General features: G+C 35.1%; 1 protein-coding gene across 2 annotated transcripts in view; it reads left to right on the top strand.

Moving 5' to 3' along the window:
- LOC110446359 overlaps positions 1-19,731 on the top strand; it is a 55,843-nt gene extending 36,112 nt beyond the window's left edge. The window contains exons 6-14 of one of the 2 annotated variants that reach the window (XM_021491474.1): positions 9,303-9,728; positions 10,635-10,907; positions 11,718-11,836; positions 12,231-12,580; positions 12,688-13,579; positions 14,200-14,227; positions 14,554-14,862; positions 15,381-15,715; positions 16,086-19,731. In XM_021491474.1, coding sequence (XP_021347149.1) covers positions 9,303-9,728; positions 10,635-10,907; positions 11,718-11,836; positions 12,231-12,580; positions 12,688-13,579; positions 14,200-14,227; positions 14,554-14,862; positions 15,381-15,685 — 2,702 coding nt within the window. In that variant the 3' untranslated portion in view covers positions 15,686-15,715; positions 16,086-19,731. Of the gene's footprint in view, positions 1-9,302; positions 9,729-10,634; positions 10,908-11,717; positions 11,837-12,230; positions 12,581-12,687; positions 13,580-14,199; positions 14,228-14,553; positions 14,863-15,380 lie in introns of both variants that reach the window. The other variant, XM_021491473.1, reaches the window with a different exon arrangement.
- Positions 19,732-20,964: the final 1,233 nt, after the last annotated feature.

Genomic DNA, 20,964 nt, shown 5'->3' with positions numbered 1-20,964 from the left:
GGACTTCTAAATATCGATATAACGACAATCTCAGTTACATCAAAGTATAACAATGTTTTCTTTTTTTAATTTCATTTGTTTAACTAACATCTCTATACATTTATTTTTATAGACTTATCGTCAAATATGTCATATGCACTTTTTAGGTCACCTGAGCTTTAGCTATACGTCTTCGTCCGTCGTCCGTCGTCCGTCGTCCATCGTCCGTCGTCCGCTAACTTTTACATTTTCAACTAAAGCTGAAATTATGCCAAAGTGATTTCATTAATATTTCATGGGAAGGTTACTGACATCTCCCTGACCAAGTGTTGTTATTTTTTGGGTTAATCAGAAATCCAATATGGCCGCCACGGCCGCCGTTTAAAAAACTATTTCAAACTTAAAGTCAAGTTCTGCTAGGCCTATTGAACTGAAACTTTGTAGGAATGATCGACTCATGGTCCTGACAAAGTGTTGTTACTTTTCGGGTTGATCAGAAATCCAATATGGCCGCCACGGCCGCCATTTTGAAAAACTTTTTTAACCTGAAAGTCAAGTTCTGCTAGGCCTATTGAACTGAAACTTTGTAGGAATGATCGACTCATGGTCCTGACAAAGTGTTGTTATTTTTCTGGTTGATCAGAAATCCAATATGGCCGCCACGGCCGCCATTTTGAAAAACTTTTTTAACCTGAAAGTCAAGTTCTGCTAGGCCTATTGAACTGAAACTTTGTAGGAATGATCGACTCATGGTCCTGACAAAGTGTTGTTATTTTTCTGGTTGATCAGAAATCCAATATGGCCGCCACGGCCGCCATTTTGAAAAACTTTTTTAACCTGAAAGTCAAGTTCTGCTAGGCCGATTGAACTGAAACTTTGTAGGAATGATCGTCTCATGGTCCTGACAAAGTGTTGTTATTTTTCGGGTCGATCAGAAATACTCTTTGGCTGCCATGGCCGTTATTTTGAAAATACCTATTTCAAACTTAAAAACAAGTTTTAATAGGCCGATCTTGCTGAAAATCGGTCTAGCTCATGGTCCTGACAAACTGAGGTTAACGTTATACTTAACATTTTTTTTACTCAAATTGGTACATATTTCAACAACAATAATAAATACTGTAGGACTCAGGTGACCGTTAAGGCCCATTGGCCTCTTGTTTCTATAGCAATTACAAAACAGTTTTTCTCCAACTTATTTCAATCATTCTTTTTGTGACCTGACGGAAGCACGCAGAAGATTTAATTCTTAATATGGGAGGAAGCCGGAGTATCCGGATAAAACCCGCGTGGTCGGGCAGGTAGCCGGGATCGAATCCGGCCATTTTGGTGAAGACTAGCGCGCTATCCACTGCGCCACCCGACCCATCATATACGTTACGGACAAGAACAAATATCTACTTTAGCTTTGAAAATGGCGTCATTAATGCAAAAAATGTATTGCAAATGCATTTTTACCAATCATCAACGATACAAAAAAAAAATACATACGGGAGACCGGGACAAGTTCGGCCACCCCTGATATTTTTGTTTTTTAGCTTATACTTACAACTTTAATGATCTTGGCAGTTTAGTTGGCTAGTTGGCTGGGCATTCACACGATAAGATAAGAATTTACGATAAGAATTTATTGAAATATCAATTTGGGTCTGGACAGTTTCGGTCAATGATACCGTGGCAAGTTTGGCCCATGTCACACATAAAAAAAGTCGTAAAATTGGCGGTAAAATCTGACGTTGCATGCTTTATAACGTCATAATTAAGCTGATTCCAATGGGGCCGAATTTACTCGAATGCCTTCGCTCTTTTAAGGCTTTGCCTTTCCATATTATGAATGTTAGTTTAAGGTGGGGGTAGGGGGTTGTTGGATATCATACAGGATTATAGTAGTGGAGGTTGTAATTTCGACAGAGTTAAAGGAAGGGAAAATATATGTGATATGGGGGAGGGATTACGATGTGGTGAATGGGACTGTGGTGGTGTGTGCCGAGATCAATAGGGATTGGGATGATAATAGGGGACCGAGTAGGGATAGGCAGTGGCCTGCGGCGGGAGGGGGGGGGGAGGTATTGTCCATTTTGGAATATTCGGATGTGTTCATTGTGTATGTTAGGCTGAGACCAGAACAAAAACGGTTGGTCAGCAATATACACCATGATATTTTGTGTTGATTTTACTCAAAAGTAGGATTGGAATTTTGATCCTTCCTGTAGCCGAATTGTAGAGAAAAGTATGGGGTATTGTCTTTGAGCGGGGTTCGATGGGGTTTCGATCCTACCTGTAACCAAACACCATACATGCAAAAATATCGTAATCAATGAATATAATGAGATCGATATGGGGGAGGGGCTTGTTGTGTTTCTACCCCTGGGTGGGAATGGGGGTTTTGATGTGTACTGTATAGTAGCTGGAGTGTGTGTGAGTATAGAAGTAAGCATACAGACAAGATATAAAAAGCATACTTAAATAAAGCAGCGCGTATACTTATATTTCAGAAGAAAAAAGAGAAAATAACTAGGGGAGAAACAAAAATTAGTTTCATTTGATAAGACGTTGAACACGGTGGGATGGGAGGCAATTCTGATGAACAAAACTCCCTGCCAGATGTCGGAACAAAGACGTTGTAACAATCCATTGCCTATCAGAAGATCCTATACCTATGTATACGTGTTTTATTTAGATTCTGGTTAGTTCTTTAAGTTTTTAAGTGTTGATACCTTTCGAAATGACTCCAGATCACTAATGAACGGGAGGCACTTCTATAGAACAGAACTCCCAGCCTGTGGTCGAAACAAAGACGTTGCAGCAAGCCATTGCCTATCGGAAGATCATATACCTGCATGTATATATATATATATATATATAAATATGCATTTTATTTAATTTCCGCTTACTTTTTTAGCTTTTAAGTTTCTTTAATGTGATAAAAGAGTGTTGCACAGAGACGGAGACTCCTGACCAACATGAGTCTCAGTATAATATAATTCATGGGCGGACGAGTAACACCCAACCCTAGTACAACATCACTGGGTGTCCTTGAGGCTTATAGACTAACGTGTTTTAAAGACTTTTCGAATATATAGATTTGAATCAAGAGATTTACTTGTTGCCGACCTATTTTATCATTATACGATATATTGTGTCACTATTGTTATCATTGTCTACTGTAGTTTCAAACTTATTTATTTTAAAAAACTTTTAATACTTATAAGATCAAAAATACAAAATAATGATAAACAGTAGATCTAGCGATGCAACGGGAGACAAATCGAACGACAATTTAACTACTTACTGAAAAAAATGGAGATTTGGACAATTTTAAAAGCAGTCAAATGGGGGAAAAACAGCCATTCAAACTATTATAAACAGCTCCGTTTTGGTTCACATGTGCTACTAATAACCAGTCACATATCCTGTAACAAAGCACAAGATAAAATCTGGAAAAATGATGAAATGAAACAGGTTAGCAAAATCAGTTCCACACCAGTCATGTACATTTCTATCATTTGCTAAATCTCGATCTGACCGTTGTCCGCTTCAATCTGATGGATACTGCCAAGCGATGATATATTGGTCATTGTTGTTTAAACGCCTGATATTGGACTGTCAATCGATAAATGTCATACGGATTGAAACTGGAATGATTGCGAGAAGTATGCCTTTGAACGACGATATATTTATTTATGTGAGTAATTACCATCAACAATATATAAACTGAAATGTTTCGCCTGGTTGTAGCAACTTTTAAGCTATAATTGTGCAAGGGTCGAATGATGATCCTGTCAAGAAAGTAACAGTGATGTTCTTTCAGAACTTATAATCATGAATATTTCATATTAATCTGATGCAAGTATATTGATTGCGATCATCACTTCATTAAACATTTATCAACATATTAGTCACATCACGTGCCTCATAATGTTTTCAAATACTCGAGGTCACATTTACAACGGTGAATATTTAAAACATTCTCCAGATGGTCGGAGTATTCCCGGTTACAGCTAAATCGGTTAATGATGCACGCTTCTACAATGCTGTTTTCTACGAATTCATGCTAGCCAATCTGTTGACGAGTCTGTTTAGAAATTATCACGCGGATCAGGTTTAAAATAGATAAAATGATACTATAAATATAATAGATAAAGTAAATGGTTGTGTGCTTTTTCAAATCGATATTTTTTTGAAATCGAAGGAATTTAATCACGATTTTTCAATATTATAATAACATGCACTGGAGATAATTACTCAAACACATAAACGTACACACATATTTACCTCGCCACACATACATCTGAGTGATATGTCATTATACTTCACTTGGTGACATATCTAAACCATTGTACCCGATATTAAATAATATTTGAATTATATATTTTATAGGTTTTTGATTCAGATGTGTTTTTCTCATTTTATGTTTACATTTGCATGGCATTGTCACTAAATAACCAACTTGAAAGCTGACTCGTTAATGGGACTTTCAATGACATGCACCACAATATGTTTGGCCAATCAGCACTCGTCAACACGCTATTCCAGTTATTGAGCAAATGTATGCAGAAAGTCGATAAGGCGGACATTGAATATTTCAAATATAATTTGTAAGTTTAAAAAAAACGTGAAAGGCGGAAAAACTGATTTTGTATGGCATTCATGATCTTATTGAATTATACAAATTTGCAAGCAAAATTATCATAATGCGCTAGCGCATTATATTCAACAATCCAATTATAAGTTTGTTCAAACTATAAAAGACGACTACTGACTAATCCGTGTGTAGATCCTAACTACTTTGAATCGTGTGCAGTCTCCGTGTATGTGTCTTGTTTGGTAATTGTGTCTGCGAAAATTGATTTTATTTTATTTGTGTAAGCACAATAGTTGATTTCAAGCAGCTTTGCTGCACTTTCTTATCTAAATTGTTCATAGCAACCCACACACATTCTGTAGCATTGCTTGTTTTTTTTTAAGGTATTTACGATATATTTGAATGATACAGCTTTGCAAGCAAACAACATAATGCGCGCTAGCTGTGTCATACAAATAAATCATAAATACCATACAAGAACAGTTTAATACTTCTATTTACGTTTTCTCTGCCTCTTATGTTCTTTTTTTAACTTATAATTTATATTTAAAATTAAAAATGCCCGCCTTATCGACAGTCCACACAATTTCGTTCAATAGTTTGAACAGCGTATAGTCGAGTGCTGATTGACAAACAAAGTAGTACTTTGAAATTTTAACAAACCCTTTAATTGTATTCCACAATTCAGTACCAATACAATTGCGTATGATATGTCTATAGGGTGATTTAGGTTTATCACTAGAACTCTGAGATGGAAGTTAGATTTGAAATTATTTCGATTTTTCCCTGGAACAAATTTCGCGCATGGACAATACAGTGAACACCGTAAATCCGACCTTGCCCTCCATGAGGGAGTTATTTTTGGAAGTTAATTCGAAATGTTCTCTTTGCTCATTTTGTGAACAACCAAGGCGTGAATGTATTTGCTGATTGCATGGCAACAGTCGGTAGATTATATAACATCCTCGTTATTTGACATGTCGTCAGATACTGGGGAACCGTGGATACGAGACGTGTGAAACCGATAGCGTTTGAATTGAGTGATCTTGCGACGGAGCACAGGTTCGTTACAAATGCCTGAAATGTTTATGTGTTCTGTGACTCATATCAATAGCTCTGTAACATATGTGTCAGTAGGTCTATAGAATATGTGTATTTCAGATATTTGTAACGAATCCCCGTTGATCAGGGCAGTGTAACAGACGATATTTCTGATAAATTGCATGAGCGTTAAAATTGTTTCCAATGCCGGCATATATAATTTTAACCGATGTGCATTTTGTACGACATTGCAGACCTTGGTCAAATCTCACAATGCCAAGCGATATTTCAGCAGTTTTCATGTTTATTCATATTGGAAATTGTTGTTCCGGTCAGTGTTGTATTAATACGCTAATAATTGTGTCTCGTGAAGTATGGTAATTAAAGTCCCATCAACGACACAGCTTTCAAAGAGGCTATAAAGTGCCAATGCCATGCAAATGTAAATATGCATACATACATTCCCCGCTTGTAGACAAACTTGTAACCGAGTTTGAGTTATACGTTCGCAGTATTCCCCTTTGTACAGTTTTTAGAATAAATTGGCATCCTAAGCGTTATTTTGTAGTGTTCATATGGTTATTTACAGGCACAATGATTCCATCTTTTCAAATCTCATCATAAGAAGTATTACCAAAAATGTGGTGTAACAACAGTATTTTTAAAGAGTTTTGAAAAAACTTTTTTTTATTGTTTAACCTGTGTCCGTGAATGTAGGTCAAGATGAACGATTTGCATACGCTTTGTAGCCAAGCTTATATGCTATGAATTTGTTAAATACCAATTCTGTATGTTTCAGGGTTACGGAAGAGAAACGTTTTTTTTTTTTTTGTTATTTTTAATTTCGAGGGAATGCTTATTTAAAAGTTACGTATCTTCGTCATTTTCGATACTCTGATCTGAAACTTTGTAAATATTTTCATTAGATCACGCTATTCATTGCGTTGTGTAACATGAACTGTTTTTGAGATGTTCATTTTAAATCTTTCTTTGACCTCCTAGGGAGACCTTGAACTTGATCTTTTCTCAGATACCATGCATGTCATGGGAAAAAGTTAGCTCCGACCAAGATCTACAATAAATAGTAAGCATGCATACAGTATAACCGTATTGGAGTTAGGGTCGTTCGGGAAGAAAAGGTACCATTATTAGATATGTGACTTAGAACATTACAATCATAATTTTGTTCTATCAATTAGGGATCGATGTCATCTATCAGATAAAGCAGCATCATATAACTAATTCCGACTACAGAGATCTAATACACATATGATATACTGATATAGGTCACAGTACTATGTGTATGTGTGCTGTGACCTATATCAGTATAGCATATGTGTATTAGACATTTGCAATGAGCCTCTTTGGTCAAACCGGTCAAACTGTTTGGAATGCGATAATCGAAAGTAGTCTAGTAGTTGGCTCCATACCAGACATTTATCTTTCACAGTTTCTAGGTTTGGTTTCAGGTCCAGAGGAAACTTGGGCTAATATTAGTCATTTATATCATACTGTTATAAACCTTCCAGAAAGGTTTCAATTTATGCTGGTATGATATTTCAAGCATAGGTAATTAAATTTAGTAAGCATCATGATGAGTTATGCAATTTATAAAAAGGTGCGAAGATTTGGAAGGGTATCAAAGTTAAAATATCAAAGGAAAATGAAATATTATCCACATAATTCTGATTTAATTTTCAGCGATACAGGAATGTTGAAAAATATAAAATGTGTTGCCTATCGTCATCCTGGCAGTATCTACTGTACACTGTACATGATATTTGTTTTTGTTTCAAAGTAAGGATTTTTCAAGTTCTTTGCTTTGCGTTTTATAGCTACTACTTGCCTCATAGTTTAATCAAATTTACACACACATTCCTTCATTTTAGCAAATTTACATACGTTAAAGTGCTGTAATCCACACATACTAAAATATATTCCAAAGAGACTATTTCTTCATAGCATGTTTATAAATGCAAGCTCTCCTGAACAAAATGTTCCTAGATAATGCTAAATGTATCCTAGTATCCCACTCCTTCATTTCAGCAAATTTGCATATGTTTCAGTGCTGTAATCAACACATACTAATATATATATACCAAAGACACTATTCCTTCATAGTATGGTTATACATGCAAGCTCTCCTGAACCAAATATTCCTAGATAATGCTTAATGTATCCATTTAAAACCACTAACAGGAGAGAAAAATGCATTGTCATACCAGGATTTAGACCCGAAACCCTCAAAACTGTAGACGGACGCTCTAACACCTACCTGGTCACCGGTGAACAACCCAGTCCAGTTCAGCTACATTGTTTCCTACCTTACTGAAGTCTTTGATCCCAGGTTATTTTTTGAGAAGTTTAAAAAAAAAAAATCAAATTTCCTGGGAAGGATATTTTGATCTAAAATATTGATTTTTTTTGTTATTTGGCGATCTGCCATAAGCTTAGGTTTAATTAATTTGGCGCTAAAGTTCATTGCATTATATGTTAGTAAACGATTTGTAATTATATTTGCTTTCTGTACAGCTAACATCTGGTAGCACTCATAGCGAACGTAATATAGTCTCCCTAAACGGTTTCCAAGACAGTATGACATAATAACCAGTAACATTTCTATGAATAATGACACATAATACTTTGCTATCGTTTTATTTAGAAGCATTGCTTTAAAACTGGTCCAAAAATGTTAATCAAAACATGGCGTTACAAACTTATAAACTGACACTACACTTCAGCCATTATAACTGGAAAGTTACATTTCAAAATGTGATTTATGAACAGTTAATTTTGCTAAGTCTGATTAGAAGCAGTTGAGCCTCGAGCGCATATGAAATGAAAGCGGAAGGAGAACTATTGGCAACATGTTATTTGGCTGTTTTAAACTTTGGCCATTCATTCTGACCATATAGCTATAGAACGTCCATATCGCGAAATTGAAGCTCCCCATTACTTTCTTGCTACACAGTATCTCAGCTGCTATAACATAAACTGGGTTTAACTATCTTACAGGCTTCCTAAAACAAGTTCATTGTTACCTCTATTTAACAATTGACCTTGACCTCGATTACTGAAATGATGGTTTGCAGAGCATAATGTTGTTGTTGTGTCAGGAATGGACATCAAACTGTTTAAGTATGTTCATCTTGAGAAGGTGGTGTGTCCTATCATAAAAGAAGGTCAGGTTGACCTCAATTGGATCTTCTGCATCTTCCGTAATATTCTTGATTCTTTCTTATTTTTTTCCAAATCGAAAACTGTCTCAGCTGATCTATCTGTGTCGATTTTCTTGTCGCAGGTATGATCTCGTCTTTCCATTTTTTATTCTTATTGACCTTTTTGTCCTCTATCAAAAGAGTTTGTTTTCCTAATGTTGAAGATTAACACTGAAATTGTTAAGCTTTCCCTGAGACAGGGTCATTTGTGACCTTGACCTTTTTAGACGTCCAGTGATGATGACGACTTAAATGAGAATTGTAATTATTGCAGGAATATCATCTTTACTTTTTACAATAAATCACTAAATAATTGCATGACTATTGACTGATTATCTTCAGTACACATAATTTATATTTTAAAAAAACCCATATAATTCACATTTGTATTCCTAGATTTCATGAAATTCAGAAATGATGTTTATGGAGGCGTTCTAAAATAACACTGTTTTAATGTGAAATAATGGTGCTTTGTTTAGTGATATGTGAGGAAAGACAGCAGCGGATACAGCAGCAGCAGCAACAACATTACACCAGAGGAATAGCTGAAAATATGGAAAACCCTTGTAATATCACCATTACTGTCGTTGGACACCAAGGAGTCGGCAAGTCTTGTTTTGTCCGACAACTAAAACAGGAATATATTCCCGAAGGCGGACCGGGTTCGACGGATACCGCTGATCTATATGTCAACTTCTTTGAGTACAACCCGAACACCGGCCTCCGACAAAAACTTGATGAGGATGGCGAAATCAAGACGAGTCGTCAGCGGCTTAAACGCATCATTGATCAACAAGATAAAACGTATACTAAACCGTCTGCGATCACACCACAGCAAATCAATGACTCCGCGGCAGCAGTATCAACTATGGAACCATCTGTGTCGTCAGCTGGGAAAAAGACAGGTAGCTGGAAAGACACACTTTAATATAATAGAGATGTTAGAAATATCAAAACTTATCAATGAACGTATTCAGCAAAGCATCATCTACCTAGTACCTCAAATCTTAATCAGGTTTTCAAACAATACCGCTCTAAATATAGGAAAATATATTACTTAAATGATATATTGATTGTCTGTTTTATTTATATGTACATTCAATAACGTTTATTGTGTGTAGTGTTATGCTAACTGTATCGCCAATGAGAAAATCATAATATATTTGCTTTATAAGTTTCATACAAAAGTGGAAAAAAGTTATTGTCGGAATCACTACTTAAAAGTATAACAAAAGGTGAGCTATCTGTGATCACATAATTCCTGTATCGTATTATCGGTATAGTGACTTACCTACTTACAAATAAATAGATACATGGTAGTAAATGTATATATATATCGTAATCGGATTATTTATGCTGTAACGTGCATCATTAAATGCAACGCATACTTCCCGTACGGGATTTTTTGGTGTAACGTCAGGAATTATGAAGTACTGAATACCGGAAAATTACGTCGCGTTTTTACTCGTCTTGTTCGCCCACCGCAATGACAGTGTGTTTATCATTTGGAGCACATCTTATCTAAATAAGTCTGTTCTGCCAATGTCGTTTAAAGGACGACGAATATAAAAAACGCAGTTAATGAATTTTATATTAAAGAACAAATAAATCAGAAAAAGCACCGTTTAATCCCTGTATTATACTCAAATATGAATAACGACATTTTTACTGGTCGAATATCGAAATTTCCCACAAACAACGAATATTGCCTGTGCAAAATTTTCCGGTAAGCAATCTAATCATGAGTAAATTCATCAAATTATTCAAAAAGTTCAAATTGTCAATTATCGAATAATATCTTCCAATTACAGAAGAAAGTCAAATTGTTGAAATATCGCACAGAAATCCTTCCCGTTCAGAGGAACTGTCTGATGAACAAAGACACGTCATTGAGGAAGTCATGGGCACAGAAATGGAGGATTGGAATGCCTTTGGATTAAAGGGCCGCGTCACAATATATGACTTCGGAGGAGAGAAGGTGTTTTATAACACACAACACTGCTTCATGTCAAGCAACATGGTCTTCGTCCTGTTGTTCGACGTGGCTATGTGTCTTGATCCACGCAGAGCAAAGGATGGTTACGGTAATATTTTAACAATTAATCCTTTACAAGGTTTTCACTTTTTTTTCAAAAACGTATAAAAGTAAACCTTGACTTACCAAATCGCATCACATACTTTGATATTATAAACTAAATGTAACTTGAAGCGCGACACACCCAATCCTGGTATCGCTAGTATAGTAGATGTGACAATAAAATACTCAAGTGACATCGTATAAGGTTGTGTCAAATCACATACCAATGATGTTCGTTATATACAAAGTTAGATGTCAATTCATGAAAGAGTGGATGATATATGTTTAAGAAACCTGTGTTTTTATAACTTGTGGCAAGAATCAAATGACAAACAGAGGTCACAGTGAGCTCATTTCTAAAGCTATTTACTGACTCATAGTAATTTACTTTATAGAGAAATGCTGCCCATTCATTCAACAGTGAATAAGATATGTTTCGGGTACCTGTAATTGATACCTTTATTTCAAAACATTAATTTCCAAAAAAAACCTCCTAGGAATTACCAAGACGAGACGTTGATGTCCTGTCATTTATCTCTTAGTTGACTTTCACATAAGCTGGTACTATAAAATGTTTCAGTAGGAAAATTGATTATCTGAACACTTCGCCATTGTAATTGTTCTCCAAGCGTGAAAAAAATAAGAATTTCATCGTGAGGAATTAACAAGACTAGACGTTTTACATTTATCTCAGAGTTGACTTTCACATAAGCTGGTACTATTGGATGTTTCAGTAGGAAAATTGAATATCTGAACACATCGCCATTGTAATTGTTCTCCTAGCGTAAAGAATAATTGTAGTATTTCTAATGTACAGAGCAAATCGAGTTCTGGCTGAAGGTGTTCGCTACCTATGCTATTGACGAAGCAGCACAAAGTGAAGGAACGCCTCCTGTCATCCTTGTTGGATCACACCTAGACCTTGTTTCTTCTGATGTAGGTGTTAAAATCTGTTCTATCTTGTTTGAGAAACAATCTATTTTCACCAATAGTTACAAATTGACAAAGTTTAGTATTGAGCTTTTTTTTTAAATATGAAGAATAATAGATAGTAGTCAATATGTTTCCCTCAAAATAAAATGTCCTAGAAAAGAACATATTGCTGTTTTTACAATTCACGTAGATGTGATTAATTGTGGAAAATTGTAACATCTACATGTGATAGGTCAGTGTGTATTTATGTGTATAGGTCATGATTAAACACGTTGTTGTTGTTGTCACCGTTTTATATGTCTTAAACTGAAACAAACAACACATTTGCACATTAACTGCATGCTAGTGATATAGAGAGCATACTAAATGTTACATGACATCTTATTTATTAACACAGAAAGAAAAACAGGAAGAATTATTCATCTCAGTGCTAGAAAAGCTGTACGAGAAACCTGAAATCTGTGAAATTATTGAGGCCCACGTCCAGGAAATGTTTTCAGTTGCTAACTTAAATGATTGCAATAAAAACCAACATATGTATAAGGAAATATGGAACAAGATCATAGAGATTGCCAAACTCCAGTCCCAATGGGAGAAGCCAGTACCTGCAAGATGGGTCGCCTTGGAATACGAGCTATTCAGACTAAAGAAAAGAGGAAACATTATCCTTACGTATGATAAACTGCTAGAAATAAACCGCAAAACAGCAGTGCCATTACCCGAACATGACATCATGAATTTCCTTAGGTAGGTAGAAATTTCGTACATGTGCATTATCAGAAATGTGTATATAAAAAAAAAAATCTGAAAAAGTGTAATTTTTTTGTATTTGATTTTTCATTTTGTTTTGGTAGGAGACTGAGATTTACCGGATCATTCCTCTGTTTTGATCTTCATAGCAAGAAACCTTTCATTGTTCTTCAACCACAGTGGATAATAGATGCATTAAAAGCCATCATCACTGACCCAAAGTTCATAGCCGACCTATCACCCAAGCAACAACTTCAATGGAAGCAGTATGACAAATCCGGCGTTTTATCACGGGCACTTACCAGACAACTGTGGGGACGTCATAAGAAATATCGGTTCCTTGACGAGGAGGAAAAACTTGTCATCGCAATGGAGAATCTCGGTTTACTAACTAGACCGATATCAGTAGATGCAGTGGTTGATTACTTCATAGTACCAAGCATTCTTCAAACTGCAGATCCCGAGATAATTCATCCAGTGCTTGATGACCCTGACACTGTCACAACTGTCACTATTTGTATCAAGTTCGACAACCCATTCATCCCACAAGCCATTTGGGACAAAATGATTGCCTCCTGCATTCACAGGTTTCAGCGACTGAGAGAGTTCGGACATGATGGTTTAACGTTCATCCAACGCGGATTTGCTTGCCTGTCTGTGGATTTCCTGTGGAACATGATCATCAACTGCAGCGACAATGCCATGAAGGTTACTATGTTCAAGAAGGATACAGATGATTCTGTACCAACTGGAACGGGAATAAACTTGCTCAAAGTGCTTGAGTTTCTTCTCCAGCGGATTCTTGATTTAAATCACCAAAGTCATCTTGGATACAAATTCTACCTCCACAACGACTTCCGGTTCACAGCAGAGGAGAAAATGGTGACGGCTGACGATCTTCGACAAACACCACGTCTACAATGCTACAGTTCAAATGGAACGAGATGGATAGACAGCAACGACCTACACATATGGTTCAGGAATCCAAACCAGAAGGTATACAGTCTATACGTCATATTTATAATAAGATATGTACACTTGCGCATGTAAAACACAAATCGCCGATGGTATACAATAAACACATGAATATTTCAGCGTTCATTGTCAACTGGCTCTTACCGAGTATTTCCATCAATGCACTTGCTAAGTAAGGTAACCTCTGGGAGTAATGGTATTAACATTACATTTTGCTATATCTTGCTTATTTGCTAACACATTCTATTTCCAACATTATTCTGGGAAATTACCTTGGTATTTAGATAGGACGTCGCTCAATTGTATTAATCGTAACATTATCAATGTATATCGCTTTTGTATAAAAGCACTAAAGATAAATGATCAGAGGCAGAACATTTCCATACATGCACTGTTCACAAAACTACGATAAAATCTATAATATACTTAAAAAGTATTTATGTAATGTTTCATCGCTAGTAAAATAACTTCCGTACGCTGTTCACAACTATCTTCTTTTTCATCGTCAAGTACTTGCCAATTAAAAAATACTTTGTTTTGCAGAAAACACCAATCCGTAAAATAACTTCCGTATGCTGTTCACAACTATCTTCTTTTTCATCGTCAAGTACTTGCCAATTAAAAAATACTTTGTTTTGCAGAAAACACCGATCCATACGCGCTATCTTGGTAAGTTATCAGTGTTATTTTGTTTCTTATTTACAACAGGTGTTAGTTAAGATATTTTATTTTATGACCATGCAACCAATTTTACATTCTCCTTAACTAAACTCATTCGTCCGTTGTTCCACCATTTCAGTAATCCTTTTCTTAATAGGTGTGATGAGTTTGTGAATAAAATATTTCCTGATAAGTAAGTATCGTCTACCAAAACTGGGTATACTAGTTCTCTAATATTTTTTCACGATTATTGTATTTCTGGTATTGTGCAGTCAGGTGCATGCGTAGTTATTGTATTCATGCTAGCTATGTCGATTGAACTATGACTGTTGCAGACATAACAAAGGATTTACCAGACAGAAAACTGTCGTTCAAAGAGATTGGTAGAATCTCTAGATATATCGGCAGTACATACCAGACGTTCTTTGCCGAGCTTGATTGTCCAGTCGCGCTTGTAGAGCAGGAAATGGAAGAGCACCGCCACCTCACCTTTAGATCTCGCATCACAAAGATATTCGTTCACCTCCTCAAAACGGAAGCAAATACTGGATTCTTGGCTATAGCAGATGCAATGTCACAACACGGAATGGACCCTACCATACTCATAAACATTCTCGACTCCAACAGGAATATGACTTTTACAGGTACTAAGCAAATCTCTATATGTCTTTCTCTCTCTCTCCCTCTCTCTCATCCCACATATAATTCTGTATGGCATTTTTATCTTTAGACTATCATCTGAACAGACATTTTCTATATGTCCTTCTGTATATGACATTACACCACCATAGACTCGTCCCTAACATTACTCTAGCACGCCATTTCTTTGATTTCTATCACATAATCATACTAGCCTACCTGTATCACCCACAAGGTTGCGCATACATAGTCTTTAATAACGTCATAAAATACCCAATGGTCAACGGATTTCTAGGATATGTTTGACTCAGAGTTTCTTTCATATGATCTTTTTTCAACTTGTTCTGTAGTTTCATTTTGTTTATTCCTCAGCTTTCTCCTCTCTTTTCCGTTTTTAATCTGTATCTGTATCAATATCATTATTGTATTATTTCTGTCTTTGACTCTCGATAACGATTCTCATGCAGTTATAGTTTGTTTGTATTTTTATCATTATTTTTTTCCTTTTGCTTACTCTTTTCAGGCGAGACATTGTCGAATGGATGGTTAAATACGTATTTGTCTATCAATGATGTTCCAATCATCGCTGGTTATATAGACATCAAATCATACTTTAACCTGTTTCTGGAACTTGGATTCACACCAAGAACAGTGGATGATTTTGATGACGAATACAGAAACAAGAGAACCTTGAAGAAAATCACTGCTTTATTGGTAGCGTTCATTAATGAGACCGATCCCCGCCCAACAGTCAACACAATTCTTCTTGCGATGCGGGAATGCGACATGGACACCGAATATCTCATCAGAGCCCTAAATCCAACATAGGTTGTGCTACCTTTGCTCGAAGTTGAATCAGTATGTTAAAAATATGATGTTGTATTTTCATTGAAAAATGTTTATTTGTTATTTTTAGCAAGAAAAAACATTTCCAGATCAGATGCTTCAAGATCTTCTAATGGCTAGATGTGAATGTCTAACTATTCGGGGAAAATGGATTGATATTTTCCTTCCATGTGTGCATCGATAATGACATTTTCCCTCGGATGAATCAACATCCCTTTTAAACAACAACAGCCCTCTGATCTGGAAGAAATATTTACTCTACTACATTATAATGAATATCATATTATATCATGATGTTGTATCTAAATACTTCGTATCGTGCATTAAATATAAATGATCTATTGTGTCCCCTAAGTATATTTAATAATTTTCTCCATTGTAGGTTAAGGACTGTTATGACTGGCGTGCGTTGCTAAACAGACGATGTTCTGTTGTGGTTTGAGTAACCAAATCAATATTGTTCTCCGCTGAGACATTGTTCTACTGTGACGGTAAAGACTGATGTGTGTTACTATAGATACGCTGTTCTTCGGTGATGGTAAGGACTGATGTGAGTTACCATATATACGCTGTTATAGTGTGCTGCTAAGGACTGGTGTGTGTTACCATAGAGACGTTGTTCTACTGTGATGGTAAGGACTGATGTGAGTTACCATATATACGCTGTTCTACTGTGATGATCAAGACTGATGTGAATTGCCATATAGTGGCTGTTCTATTGCGATGCTAAGGACTGGCGTGTGTTACCATATAGCATTGTTCTACTGTGATGGTAATTACTTGTGTGTTGCCATGTATATGCTGTTCTACTGTGATGGTAAGGACGGATTTGCGTTACCAGGGAGACATTGTTCTACTTACCGTTAGACATGTACGGAAATCAGAGTACATACAATGTATGATCATTCAGATTGTAAAAGGTACGTTTTTTGGCTAATTGAATTGTTTGTATTTAGCCGATGTTGTGAGTCAGTTAAAATGTTAAGTCAAGTTATCGCTGCATTTACCATAAACAGTTCGTAACTACAGACTACAGTGTATATAACTAGAATTTGACTGTATGTTAACGGGTGTATGGCTATATAACTTGGATATTTAGTGTAACAACGATGTAAATACAGTCTACATAACTAGGATGCTGACTATGTTATAAAGGGATTATACTTATACATATTGGTTTTAAGAGATCTGAAAAAGCTCCAAATGTATAATCATTTTCTTTAACATAGCCTTAATAGTGAACATGACTTTTATTGAGCCAGTATATAACAAAAACAAAAGCTACATATTACTTGTATCAATAGTTAGTAAGTGATAAGATTATAGATGGTTGTATAGCGTACCTGTTTTCGTATCTGTATATACACAGGCACTTTATCCGTCACACAATGTATGCGTGTGAATGAATCATCTTGGTGTAGTTCTTACATGCTCTATACCTAACAACAGTATACCCAGGCATTAACAAAACCATAATTCAACGTCAAAATCGTTTAAACTACGGCAATGTATGAAAGGAAAAAGTAACATTTACATGGAGATCCTTGAAAAAGTACATGGATAATGAGACCGGTGTTCTGGAATTGTATCATTGACGACACCCGCCATTTTGATATAGGTCAAATCCGAGCTATGCCACATCATCACATCGATAACTTGATAACAACACCAAACTCGCAAGGCTTTCTGATGATTATTATCAAAAGTATCGACCTCCATTTCACACAACAAATTACCATGTTTTATTGCGACAGCCTGATTTTGACTATCAAACTTGTCCAAGCTATTCATCATCCGTCATCTTAGGAAACGAAACCCTGTGTTGTACGTTTGTTCGTCATCAGTCAACATCAATCACAGAAATCACGATTTGTGGGGCAAACTCTTGCGTACATATTCAACCATTAAAATAAACTTTGTGTAGTGGGACGATTTAAAATTTTTGCATGTTTTAAGTAATATTTTGTATTTGATAAATTTATGAGCATTTACATAGTTCAACAGTAAAACAAAATGAGAGCTAAATACAAGATGGATAATGGATTTGCATGTGCGCCATATATTGAAATGAAGCAATAATATGGAAAACATTACATTCACATGTAATGTTATATTACATTGATTATATAAATTTCCCGCTGCATTTAACGTTTTTTGTTCAAATTTTAAATGCACATTCTTATTTTTTAGAATTCTTAGTGGTGTATATTTTTAGTATAGATATGATCGGGCTACGAAGCGAAAACCAATGTAGTATTTCGTAGTTTTATTTGTATTTTATTTTTCACATTATACCGTTATTATATCTCTTAACGTGTTCACTAAGACAAATAGTTCATTCGATGTTGAGATCTCCAATTTTTACACTGCTATACAATCTTGATCACACTATTTTACAAGTATCCATATTGTGTCATTGCTTAAAAAATGGGGACATTGAAACATGTATTTATATTTTCTTGTTAATCTTATACTGTTTATCCTTTTGACAACAAAGTGTGTAATTTAATATCTTTTTTAGGAATAATTTCTACATTTTTCACTTGACGATGCTCGCTTAGTCAATGAGGCTATACAGGTTTGCAATATAACAGTATATTATGTTCATTGCATGGATGGCCATCAAATCATTCTGGAAAAGTTATTAACGTATGTTTCACATAAAGTCAATGACATCTTGTGTATTATATTGTATATGTCTGAATTACTTTCATCGTCATGAAACATACAGTTAAACCTGTCTAACCTGATCTCAAAGCATCTCAAAGTATACTAACATCTGGTCCAATATAGCATCATTCTGGCACTTCATTACTATTGGAAACTACCAATTTAGACCTTTGTCTAATCTTATGTGAATTTTTCATAGATGGTGTCAGAACAGACAGGTTCACAGTAAAACGTTATATTCAAATGTATTCACAATACTGACATATTACTGCTTCAAATAGCAAAAATTGTAAGGCTTGATTAAGGAGGTTCTTCTGTAGCATTAATATGAGTGAAATATTGACACATATTTTATTTATGTGTGACAGTTAGAATCAACAAACTTTTTTCGATAACAGTTCAGTAAATGGTCCTCCTCTGAACTATATATAGCAACATGGCAATTTAGTTGTAAAACAAATGCCTGATGAGTAAAAATCTCAAAATTATACATTTTTTTAAATAGGTATGATTTTAGGTAAAATGTTATCTAATAGCTAGTGAACATATAGATGATGCAGAATAAATGCAATATAAAAAAAAATATTAGACATACGAGATAATTATCTGTGGTATAACTGATGACAATGTAATATTTTTTGGGGTTTTTTTACATTTTAATACACAAATCTTGCATCAACCTGACAACACTTGATCTGGATCAGCATTTCTTGACAGTCATACACGACAACATATAGCCATATGTGCCGACATAAAAAGTCATTTTGAAATTCCTGTAATTACTTTCTTTAATATAGCAGGTACTTCGGTTCATATTGTCTCATCAGATCAATTCGGATCACTACACGTTGTTGATACTTTGACGTTATCGTTAAGTTAACCAGGCTTTGATATCAGGCCAAGTTTTGTGATATCAAATTTTCTGAGTCGTATGCTTTTTAATTGTAGTTTGTAATCAGTGTTTTAATTGGGTAAAATCAGCAAAAGAGTTTTTCATTGAGTAAAAAGAATCACTTCTATGTTATGAATAATGATCAATATTTCACCAAAACATGTGCTGTCTTATCAGTGTTAGATAACTGTTGTATTAGTAGGCAGCAGATAAATATCTAAAAATTATGTCTACCCCAGATCGATATGTAAACGATGGCGTAAGTAAAACATTTCTGAATATACCGTGATTTGATTATGGTGTTGCGATTTTGTGATGTATAAGTGCATGCGAGAGTAATAGCAATAGTAGAAGTTTATTGTTGTCTTTGCTACGAAAAATAGCATCTAGTCTTATAATATTTTATGTGTTATCGCAGTGCAACGTAAAAACTTCATTCTTCATATTACCCTTAATAAAAAATATAAAACTGTCACGTTCGTTTTTGTATTTTTTGTCATATAAATTACAGTTGTTTAAAGAACATTTTATATCATAGATGTATCCGTACTCTTTATTCATAGGGATTTTGTGAATATTGTGAAAACGAATGCAATATAAACGTTCTCCTACCTGTCGTAAAAAGCGATTATGGGAAGCCCCTGATAAATCACTAAGGGGACATTGAAGATATAAATTCGGTCTGCTGCAACATTCGAAATGTTTATACTTTCTCTCAACTTTCCGATAACGATTTTGTTACCTATTGCCGTGTTTCTCAATACCTCATTATTGGCCTTTACAATGAGCGTTTGTCATTGAAGGGAAGACGATGGGTTTTGTCCCCAGTAATGTATTTAATTTAATTTAATTAAAAAACAAAATAGTTCATATATTCTTCAGTTAAAGCTGACTATGCTTTTCGGATTCCAGATTTGTAAAACATATATTTGATCATTGTATCGGTTTTTCAAAGAAAATAGTGTTGTGAAGGATCCTTATTTGTAAACTTTTACAGACATTTTATTTGCCGTAAATAAGTCAAATCTTCAGTATGCCCTACTGATACTCTTTTTTTTGTGTCTTTGTTTTGAAGGTAACATGCCCGTTCCCTACCTTGGGTTAAATAATAATATTTTTTTTTTTATATAGACAGGTTTACATATTTAGCTTTACATCTAATTTACAATATGGCCCTCTAATACACAACTTACAATGGACATGATATATACAATGGCATATGCAAATCCTGACAAGTTAAAGTATAAAACTTTTTGTTACATCTATAAAAGCTTCTTCAGGTATGCCTTCTTAAAGACTCTACACTAGGTAAAATATGCAGTAAGCTTTCTAAACTGTTCCATACAATTCTAACAGAGTAACTAAAACATCTCACATAATTAGTTGTTCTACATTTTTTCACATAAAGTTTTGTGCTGTTAAAAGATCGTGGTGTAGTTCTGGTAGAAACCTGGTTAGCATAGGTTAACTACTGATTAAGAACAGGTACAGTCTGGTCATGTAAAGTCATATACAAAAATAAGCGTTTTCCTAAAATCATAAAATTTCTGCAAAGGAAGCCATCTTAAATGTTATAAAAGTACAGAGGCTTGGGTAAAACATTCTATAACTTGAAGAACTACTCTTGCTGCCCGTTTTTGAAGCATACACAGTTTGCTTAAATATTCCATATTAGATTAAGTACACCGTATTCCAAAAC

This window comes from Mizuhopecten yessoensis, unplaced genomic scaffold (assembly GCF_002113885.1).
Source record: "Mizuhopecten yessoensis strain PY_sf001 unplaced genomic scaffold, ASM211388v2 scaffold2681, whole genome shotgun sequence".
Classification (NCBI taxonomy): domain Eukaryota; kingdom Metazoa; phylum Mollusca; class Bivalvia; order Pectinida; family Pectinidae; genus Mizuhopecten; species Mizuhopecten yessoensis.
This window is presented reverse-complemented; position numbering and strand designations above follow the sequence as displayed.